Here is a 10,995-nt window from a genome sequence, read left to right on the forward strand (position 1 = left end):
AAAGTCTGAGTGAAGGAGGGCAGAAGCTAATGGCTTTGAATTGTGTGCTGCACGTAAGCCACGGGGAGGATGTTATCCGTTCAGTCGCCATGATTCATGCATTAGCAGCCCGGCCGTCCTTATCCAGAGGTAATTATTTGAAAAACAATCCTGACTTCAATCCATTCTCAGTCTCTAGATGGACTGCAAGCCGATCCACCCAGCCGCATGCCACAAGCCTGAGACAAGGCCGAATTATGGCTGGATGGAGATTTATTGTGTAGTGCTTGACTTTGCCAACAGAGGGCTCTTCAGCCTCAGTGTGTGAATGAGGATGTAAGCCTGTAAGCTCCGGCTGTCATCGGCAGCTGATCCAAATTATATGTACCAGTGATGTTTACCGGCCTGTTCCAGCCTTCCTCTCTAACCTGTTTGCTTTCAATTAGAGCCAAATTGACACCTTCCTTTTGCAGGACCGAAGCAGCACCCAGTGCGTGGTCCACTCTGAACCCCCACCCGCCTCTGGTTAACTGAGCTCCTCTTTTAGACCAGCCGCTGAGCAGCCCTCTTACTGTGATCTAAGTCACAGATGCAGCAGCATGGGCTGAAATCAGATGAATAATGCATGACAGTGTTAGAATCGATCAACAAGCACCCTGAAAGATGAGATCTGAGACGGAGCTGAATGAAAGAGACCGATGTGTAATTCATGGAGTTGTTAGACTGGGGTTTGTGTCCTCCTCTCATTCACTCTCTGACGCTGTCCTCATTTGATTCAGTGGCATTTAGTTTGACTGATAAACTCTCACTATTCCCTCTCTGTCTCTTTCACTTTTCATCGATTTCCCCCACCCCAGCTTCCTTCCCAGTTCACGGCTGGGTGCTGCCCTCTCCAGCCCGCCTGTCTCTGAGTTCAGTCGACGAGACCACGGAGGGATCAGAAACCACGTCAGGCTCCAGAGCCGGAGACGAGCACCAGTGGATGGTACGTTAGAATCACAGCCAGCATCAGAGTTGATGCTTCGTGTGAAGTCTCAGTGGTCCCACCGGTGATGAAGAGGCACTGCAGTGCAGAAATATTCATCCTGTCAAGTCATCTTGATCTATTATTGATTATCTGCCACTGTAGACTATTGAGCCAGATTATTCAACCTGTTCCAATATTTAGTGGAAATGCATGTTTAGAAAAGCCTTTGAACAAATCAGAAGTCCAAATAAACAAGTTGAACTTATTTTATGTCACCTCAGGGTCCCTTTAGTAGCTGTTCCGGTGCTTACCGTCATATTGCACGATCTTCATCAGCAGATGGAGTTTTCCCAGTTGTAAATAGCAGATGTTCAAATTTAGCACTTTCATGTGTGCCTGTTTCTGTCGCTTTCTTTCTATGCTGTTTGGTGCTGAGCAGAAAGCGTTTTTGCTGGAAACAGTGACCTGCTTCAGCCAGAGACGCTGATGAGAGCAGTGAGATTTAACCTGAACAGTAGAATGAGTAGAAAGACGCTAAAATCCTCATTAGAGCTGAGGGAAACCGCAAAGGGAGGGACACCTTTCATATTACACTGAGCGACAGTGCCCTAAAAAAGGCTTTAAATGGAGTAAATAACATAGTGTTCATAATCCATAGACTAGTTTTTGCAAAAAAGTCCCACAATGCAATGCTTTGCCTTTGTCAGATGTCAAAATGACAGTTACATAACAGTGACAACCGCTGAGCGTTAAAGCATGAAGGGTGCGACTGATGGACTCCTCTTCCTCTGCTGTCGGCACGTTCAGGAGGAGTTCAGCCACCCTGTGGAGAGTCTCGCCTTAACAGTGGATGAGGTCATCAATGTGCGCCGAGTGCTGGTCAAAGCAGACATGGAGAAGTTTCTTCAGAGCAAAGAGCTCTACAATAACCTGAAGAAAGGAAAGGTAACAGAGTGGAGCTTCTTGCTGTTGTTTGTCATCGTGCTGTGTTTACAGTGAATGGACTCAGTGAGCGTGTATGTGGTCCTCTCAGGTTTGCTGCTGCTGCAGAGTGAAGTTCCCTCTCTTCTCATGGCCGTCTACCTGTCTACTGTGTAAAAGGTATCAAAGAAAACGTTCATCTCACCAGAGGAATGCCTGCAATGTTTAATCCATGTGCCACGTTTATCTCGAAATGCTACTCGAGGTTTGCTCCAGGACCGCGGCCAAGATTCAAGGGAAAAGTGAGGTCATGAGTCTCACCGTAGCCCCGGCCCACCGCCATTTGTATTTTATTTATTCAGTTAACTGTTCATCAGTGTAGTTTCTGTAAATTTGATTTCACATCATGAACTTCTGCATACTGTTTGGAAGCCTCTTTGCTGCCAGAATTATGTAGTCAAATTGAAATTGAGTCTAATATATTGAAATAGCGTTTAGGGGGCTAAGATCCCCGAATTCACATAAAATGTCCTTGTTTCTACAAAAACTTCCTCATGGATTTCCCAAAGCTTCACCTCAGAGCGAGTGCATGCACATGCTGCGGTTGTCCATGGTGGTGAACATGATGCTGAATACAATTTACTGTTACTTTGCATATTAAGTCTCTCGTGCTATACAGCATATGAAATACTCGCGCAGTGTCAAAACAAAGCTTCATGTGTAGTAAAGGGCTTTCAGCTTGCTGCTCTGTATAATTCATGCTCCTGAGTGGAAGCAGACGGGACCGTGGAAGAAAGTAAACTGATTGATTTAGCTGCCGCTCGAGGCAGACGACACTCTTAAGCTAACATTAGAAGCAGTAATGGTTCCTGTGAACAGGCCCGTGAATATGCACAGAGTCTATTGTGAGCGCAATTCTGTCATGCAAGTGTTCGACCTGCTGCATGTAAGCGTACGACATACGCTCTATAAATGAAAAGAGAAATGGGACCCTGCCTTGTTGTTCAAAGACAGACATGAGCCCCCGTGAATGAAGTTTTGCCTCTTCATTTGCCATCTTAAGCTACGAAACTGACATATTTTGACAATATTAACACTGGTGACGTGCACTCAAGCTAATTATAGATAGCAGCGACTGTGGTAATTATCAATAGTCCAGTTATCCCCCACACACATATTAATCATGGTTATTTTTTGATGCAAGCTTCAGGAATATATCTGTGTTTATTCCTTTGTGTTTCTCTTACAGGTCTGTCTGCAACTCCTGCAGTGCAAAGGTAACTTCAAGAACTGCTAGCATGTGTTCAATGAAGGCAATTCATCAGTCTTTTCTGTTTGCTTCTGGAAGTTTGATTCTGTGCTTATCTGGCTGTGTATGACATTGTAAGACAATACCAAGAATTGTTTTATACTGGATTTATTGTTGTCCCACTTGCTAACATTGTCTCGGTGAATGGTATTTCTGTTGACATCAATTCTTCTGTTGTTTTTTTTGTTGGTTTTCATTTGTTGCCTCAGTCCAGGCCGTGTTGGATGTGTGGCTCTGTGCTCTCTAGGTCTGACATTCAGGCTGTTTGGATTTTGTGTGTTTTTGACAATGATGGGTGTTGTGCTGTGTTGGGATGCTGTGACTCTGTGTTACTGTGGTTTATCTTTTTGTCAGTTTGTTTAGTGTATATGTTCATTTGTGATTTGTGTGACAGCTAATGGTCACAGTGGTTTGGTGTGTGACTGTGGCGTCTGTCGTGTCTGTGTATTTGAATCTGATTGTTGTTTTTGAAAGCATTTTGCCTTTAAGTCTGCTGTTTCCCCTCACAACACAGTTCTCTTCCTCTTTGCTCTGTCTCTTTGTCTTCCTCTTCCTACGCTGCAGATGAAGATCCCCTCAAAGAAGATGGCCCATATTCCTGTGTACACTGTCGGCTTCCACAGCACCCCAAAGAGCCATGGACACAAAAGCCAAATCTATAAGTGAGTCTGCATTGCCTATCAGAGACTGTAAGAGCTTTAAAATGAAAGATTTCTGTGTCACTTGATAAAAGCTAATGAGTAGGGATGTCCTGATACTAACACCTGGATCAGGTATTGGGCCCAAAACTGTGTGCATGTAGTTGAGCAGGTAAGTGGAGGAGGAGCGATGTCAGCAGTGTGGTGATATTGTAGGATAAATGATGATGACAATATTAGAGCAGACTGCAAACTGTGCTCTGCTGAATTGTCAAGAGGCAAGGTGACAACAAGGAGTTTGCTAATGCTAGTAGCGGGAAACAAACAGCAAATTTTGCAGCAACGCTAGGGAAGTGGGAAAAAATGTCCAGAGACAACGCATGAGCGGTGAACATCACCGAAGCTCTCATCGAGCACATTGCTCTTGATGACCAGCCGTTGTCGGTTTCAGATAATGCAGGATTTTGGCGTCTTCTCAGCGTACTGGAGTCGAGGTATTAGATTCTCAGCCATCCCCACATCACAGAAACCATATTACCCAGCAGTCTCTCATTGAGCAGAAGCGGCTCAGAGAGGATTTGGGTCTGAATATCCCGACAATTTCACCGCTCACCAGTAGACACTTCTGGAAAAGATTACGCGCTGGCTCCTTTCGAAAAGTGAGCTGCTCTGATGCTTTGGCATCAGATGTGATTCCCGCTGTGACCGCGCTTCAGAGACTTTTGACCAAAGAAACAGACGAGGATCATGGCTTCAAAAAACCGTGAAGGGAAGCTTAGCTGCAGCTGTCAAGAGAAGCTTCACTGACACGGAAAAAGCTCGCTCTGCTGCACTGCTACTGTGCTCGACCCGAGGTAAAATGTGCGTGTGCGTGTGCTGAGAATATTAGAATCCTAATGGTTATTATTCAGTATTTGTATCATTACTTGGATCAGCAAGTCTGGTCTGAAAAAAGTGGCATCACAGCATCCATAAAGCAAAAGATTTTTGTTTAGAAATTTTGTTTTAGTCCTTTTTGCTTGAGAATTCCTCCTTAACTATACTTTTTATGGCTCCTACAATGTTTGAAATGAATCAGTCTGAGAAAGAAAAATCTATCTTTGTTCAAACTGCCACCATCCTGTGGTGTATATATAACTGGGTCCCAAGTACAAATTGCTTTATTTTGATAAATATCCCAATCGAAGGATCTTGATTGTCATGTTTATTGATCACATTCGTGCTCCTCAGAGGATGCACCTTTTTCATTTTGTTCCAAAATGGTTTCATCCAACATTTCAGTCATCACATCTCATAACCTAAGACACAAATTAGCATGAAATGTGTCCATTCATTGTCCCAGAGGGATACATCTTGTGATTCCCGTGACCTTCCCTCGAGTGACAGACCTGATATTTTTAGCCTCACTCCTGAAAGACTCAGCCAGGCCAGCAGCTCTGTGAGGCTGCACGAAGCGTCCAGCTCGAAGCACAGCTGCGTCTACTGACAGCGTTCTAACATGTTCACAATGAGGATGCTGATGTTTACCTCGTTTATAATCTTAGCTCAGCATGTTAGCATGCTAACATTTGCTGATTAGCACAGAATACAGCTGAAGCCGATGGGAAGGTTTTGGAGACATTTGGTCTTAAAACAAATTAGAGGACAAACTGACCTGATGATGTCACTGGATGAAAAGTCAGAGGATCACCGAAGTTATTGCCTTTCATCCTGAGGGGGGCATGAATATCTGTACCAATCATCAGTGTTGTGCCTGAACGCGTTCATTGAACGATAGTTATTTTGGGCGAACGTGAACTGAACGTACTGTATTACTGCCTGATGAACATTACTGTGAACTTGTTCATTCTGGGTCTGTGAACGGCACGCTCTGTCAGTTTAACTTCGTTCAGAAGGGCACCAGATTTCTTTTGAGTCTTCCAGGCGAAAACCCGGCTAAAACACACTGTAAACAGGCCTTAATATGTAGTGTAAAAAACACCCAATCTGGCAACACCAGCCGAAAAGTCAGTCACATGGGGTGAAAGCTGCAGCTGATACTAGTGTGGACTGAATGGACAGCAACAAAGCGTTAAAACAACAATGGGGAAATGCTGTCCCCTCAATGCTAATGTAAACCCTGGTTGGATAAGGATTCAAAATTGGAAGATGAAATCTGACAGATAGTTACAGTGTTAACACTGATAAAATAATTGCTGTCTAGTTCATTTTTGGAACGGTGAACTTAGTTCAAAATTTTGAATTATGAACTATGAACTGAACTAGTTCATTTTAAAATTTGTGAACGGAACTTTGAACTAGGTCATGTAGAAAGTGAACTTTCCCAACACTGCCAATCATAATGTCGATCCATCAAGTAGCTGCTGAGATATTTCAATCTGGATGAAGTGGTGGATCAACAGAGCGACATAGCTAGAACCACTGTGGCTAAAAATAATGTGTGATTATTTTAGCATAGAAAGGTGGAATAATCATGCAGCCTCCAGGGCCTTCGAGTATGTGTTAGTATCCTGTCCTTCTGTTTGGGACTACTTACTTACTTGCTGAGAATCAGCTTCTACCCCTCTGACAGCAGTGCAGCTAATTGGCCTTATTGCGTCACGTCTTAAGTTCAGTCAAGGTAAAGTTGACTTCACATTGGATTGACCCCAGCTTTTGACGCAGACACGCAGTCCCAGTGTCTCCGCAGTCCTCTCAGCCGCTCACAGTGCTCGTTCAGTCCAAGGACAAATGCAAACCTTGGCTTAAGAACACAGGTTAAATCTATTTAAGTCTGCCCCTCTCTCACACCGCTGATTGCTAACCTCCTCCAGCCTAAGCAGATACAGCTTCTGTGCTTACCTCAACCAATTGCAGATTGCCTCTTCAATCCAGTCACCAGTGTCTGCCCCTCCCCTCCCCATCCCTTTGTTATATAATCAGAGCAGCGCGTCTTCCGAGGCCTGTAAGCAGCCATTATGTAATAATTACCCAGCTGTCATTATATCCTCACTCATTGCGCCTGTGTGAAGACAGACGTGGAAGTGCGAGATGGACGGAAAGAGGGGTGGAGCGAGCGAGCTAGACAGCGAGCTGGAGAGAGAGAGAGAGTCCAGGCATGGTGTGGTGCTGCTCTGCTGTCTAACACCTGTCATCACTACCAGAGCGTGCAGCTAGGACAGAAATAGTAGGTTTTATAACAGCAAATGTTAGTGTTATATTAATCAGAAAAGATTTCCTTAATCTCTTCATTAGTGAGTGTGATGCCCCCACCCCCCCACAGCACGTCTTTTTCTGCTCCACTGCACAGTTTGTCATGTCGTGTTTATATTAGATAAGCTGAAAAAAGGCAAACAAGATGAAATCTGGCTTCATTCCTCCAGATATCTATGATTTACTGTGAGACGGGATGCAGTATGTGTCTGTTTTGAAGAGTCAATATTAATCTGTTTGTGTTCAATTTCAAAATGCTGCCACAAAAAACAGTGTTTGAAAGTGGCTCAGTTAATTAAGAGAACAGAAAAATAGGACATAAGGAAGACATTACATAGTGGCTGGTTTTAACGTTACATTATTCATGCTGCTGTATTTTTGTAATCCAGCAGTCAGACTGTATATGACAAGGGTAAAGAAAAACCTAAAAATTGGGTGAAGTCTAAATAATCAGAGAGACTTTCTCACATATTCAATATTTGACCTCATCAGCTTAATTGAATTTAGTAAATATCTGCTTATTCTGAATTTGATGCAGCAACATGTTTCAAACAGGTTGGTTCAGGAGCAGCTTAAGACTGCGAAAGATGTGGAACGCTCCAAAAAACCTGTTTGGATCATTCCACAGGTAAACAGGTTGATTGGTAACAGGTGACAGTATCATGATTGGGTGTGAAAGGGGCATCCTGGAAAGGCTCAGTCGTTCACAAGCGAGGATGGAGAGAGGTTCAACACTTTGTGAACACATGATTGTATGAAGGATATTAATACATGAGTTCAGGAACACTTTGGAAAACTGTTTACTGTGAGTAAACAGTTCGTTTGCAAATGATTGAAGTATGTTTTTAATTATGCTTCACGCAGCATCCCAACTTGTTTTTTACTTTATTTATTCATTTATTTATTTATTAATGCCTTGTCATACCAGAGAGTTCACAGCAAAGTTCATCCAAGAGTCTTTGCAGAATAAGTGCTTCTAGAAGCTTGATGACTTTCAGGTTTACTCATCGAACTACGTGACTGGTGAAGTCAGCACTAAGTCTGTGGTGACAACAGCTCTTCAAGCTAGCTCTGGTTGCTAATCAGACTGAGCTGTGCAGCACTGTTGACTGTTGTCTCGTGAGTGTCTGCCTCTCTTTGTGGAGCAGTTTGTACTCCAACAGAGGAGCTCTAAACAAACGTGGATGTGGAACACAGCAGGCTACGATAGCTTCCTCTGCTTTGGGCTGTCCGGCTTTCCAAAAGTCAGCACTGTCAAGACCATTTGGTCAATATCGCAAGTTCACATCTCAATTTTCACCAAAGTTGAAAGTTTTATTTTTGTGCTTTGCCCCACTGAGCAGCAACTCCATTGAAATTCAGTGATTTTCTCCTTTGCATTCTTTTAAAATATACCTTTCCAATCTTCCCTGTCGCTCTGCAGGTCGCTGCGCAGCTTATCCCGCCGCTCGGTGGAGGAGGAGTTCCCCCACCTATACGCTCACGGCTGCACGCTGCGAGACGTCTGCGCTGAATGCACCAAATTCATCGCAGATGTCATTTCCTCCAGCCGCCGGAGCCTGGACATCCTCAACAACACTCCAAAGAGGGAGGCCAAAGCTGCTGCTGCTGCTGCTGCTGCTCAGAGACCACAGCTGCAACGTCAATCCCACCTCGAGACTTGTCCTCAACCAGACCCTCAGTGTCACCTTCCACCACACCCACAGTCACAGTGTCACCCCGAGCTCCCTCCCCAGTCCCATCAGCAACAGCAGCGGCTTCACGGGTCACTGCCGTGTCCTTCGCCGCAGCTCCACACCAAGACCATCAACAATGTGAACCAATGAGTAGACTGACTGGCACTTTCTCTGTCTGCCTACACACACACACTCCTTTATGAGTTCTTCTCCTGCACGGCACTGTGCGCACACACACACACACACACACAGAAAATGTCGGCTTCTTTAAGGGTCCTAGTGGTTAAATGCACATCAGTAATAAGTGAAAGAGCCATCTGATTGATATGAACGAATACAATAAATGAGAATACAGAATCCAGTGAGGATCCTTATTTCAGTATTGCTGGGTTGGAGTATTACATGTGTTATTTAATGGCTATGCTATGATATTTAAACCTACATAAACATTTTCTGGAGCTGTGTAGAGCCCTTTTTAGTATTAATCTAGCGACTCTAAACCACCACCACCTCATCCGTTATGCAGCTCCCAACTACATTATCTTCCATATCGCACCATCTCATCACCCAGCAGATGTGCTGACACACACACACACACACACTAATGCACACAAGCACAGAGCCCCCCCAGTCACTTTCTTAGGCTTGAGTGAGACGCAGTCCTGCCTGTGTCTGCCTTATCTACAGCACCATGACTTCACTCCCTGGTGCTCACAGCTGTTGGGAGGGAAGCGTGTGGAAGAGGAGGGCTGAAGAGGAAAGTGCTGGTGGTTGGGGGAGTTTACAGCGTGAGAGGGAGAAGGTGGAGGTGGGGTGGTGGTGGTGGCTGGTGGAGGAGGATAAAAGCTATGCAGCATATAGAGTCAACATGTAACCCTAGCATTTTAGCGCTTTGTGGTTGCCTTGTTTTTGTCATGAATGTAACTTAGAGACACCGAAACAGAATTGTAAAAGTATAAGCTCGTACACGGCGTCATGTCATTTATTTTTAATCATCCAAAAAGGGATTTGCAACAAGCGGCTGCTGCATAACGAGGCCTCTTTTGCATTTACAGCCTGTGAAGCCCCAGGTACAGCCGGATAAGGATAGATAGCGGCGACACTGTGAATGTAACGGGTGAAGCTGCAGACCGCACCTTCAGCTGACGCAGCATGATGATGCTGATGTGAAGCGAGCAGACTAAACTCCCGCCTCTCACTCCCCATGGATGCTTTGCAATCTGCTCTGGTTTTGTAAACACTAAGTAAACCTCAACTGCAATAAAATCTAATGACAAACACGACCGGTGCTGCGTCTGCGAGTTTTACTGTTCGCTCCTGCGTGCTGCGTTCAGCTGCTCTGTGCCGCCACGCAACAGCCTCAGTGGTGACAGAGCTGCCCTTCATAAATACATGGAAACTTAATGTTGTATATTTCAGGGGTTTTTTTTCTTTCTTGGAGGAAAAATCCCATTTGTAAATGTTAAATATGTAAAGCTACTCTTCACCTCGCCTCATTTATAACTTTATCGTTATTTCTCTCATCCGGCCTCATTACTGTCAAGTAAACAAACAAGTTAGGTTTTCCATTGTTCATCTCATCAAGTGTGTTTACATAAGATAGGGTTCTCTCTTTAGTTTGTCCTGGAACAGGGAAACAATTACTGATCTGTTAAAGACACTCAGTTATCACTTTATTCGGACTACCCAGCTTAAATCGATGCATGTAATATAACAGTAAATCCGACCTAATCTGTCTGCAAGAGATGTTGATTCACCTGTCTGATCATTTTGGAGGCTGCAGTCTGTCGTGCTGTTAAATTGTATAGATTTATACTTCATTATGTAGAAAGAGCTATTCTAACATGCAGGTTCCAGCAGTGGCGGCCTTGTCATAGAAGATGAATGGAGGTGAACTGACCTCTTGGTAAAATGCTCACAGATGTGACTCTGCCTGCCACAGCTCTGCTGGTGGTAAAGACCAAAGGGCGCATGGAGTGAGATCTCGTGGTGTGACTCCATTGGAGGGCAGAACTGTGAGTGTGTAGTTCTGAACTGCAGCTTTGCCTTACTGTGAAAAAGTATTCAGTTATAATCAGTGGAGGATATGATGTCACTGCAGCTGACACCTGGTGACTGCGCTCTGGTGATCGCCGAGAAAATCCAGATAGAGAAACTGTTTTAAATTCAAGTGCCATTGAGAACATTGTGAGACTGTCTGCCCACCTGTCATTGCATCAGGTCACAGAACAGATGGTAAATATTTTTGCTTCATTGTGATCATAAGCAAAAAAAAAAAAACTTGTAATATCACATCATTAATATTTTGTGGCC

At 44.2% G+C, this 10,995-nt stretch overlaps 1 protein-coding gene across 1 annotated transcript in view; it reads left to right on the forward strand.

Annotated features, from left to right (window-relative positions):
* The window catches only part of spire2 (spire-type actin nucleation factor 2), a 32,371-nt gene extending 22,406 nt beyond the window's left edge, over window positions 1-9,965 (forward strand). The window contains exons 10-15 of the mRNA XM_070972208.1: window positions 837-964; window positions 1,754-1,891; window positions 1,980-2,047; window positions 3,117-3,144; window positions 3,741-3,838; window positions 8,430-9,965. Of these exons, the coding sequence (XP_070828309.1) occupies window positions 837-964; window positions 1,754-1,891; window positions 1,980-2,047; window positions 3,117-3,144; window positions 3,741-3,838; window positions 8,430-8,832 (863 nt within the window). The 3' untranslated portion in view covers window positions 8,833-9,965. The remainder of the gene's footprint in view (window positions 1-836; window positions 965-1,753; window positions 1,892-1,979; window positions 2,048-3,116; window positions 3,145-3,740; window positions 3,839-8,429) is intronic.
* The last annotated feature ends 1,030 nt before the right edge of the window (window positions 9,966-10,995 follow it).

Source organism: Chaetodon trifascialis, chromosome 10 (genome assembly GCF_039877785.1).
Source record: "Chaetodon trifascialis isolate fChaTrf1 chromosome 10, fChaTrf1.hap1, whole genome shotgun sequence".
Taxonomy (NCBI): domain Eukaryota; kingdom Metazoa; phylum Chordata; class Actinopteri; order Chaetodontiformes; family Chaetodontidae; genus Chaetodon; species Chaetodon trifascialis.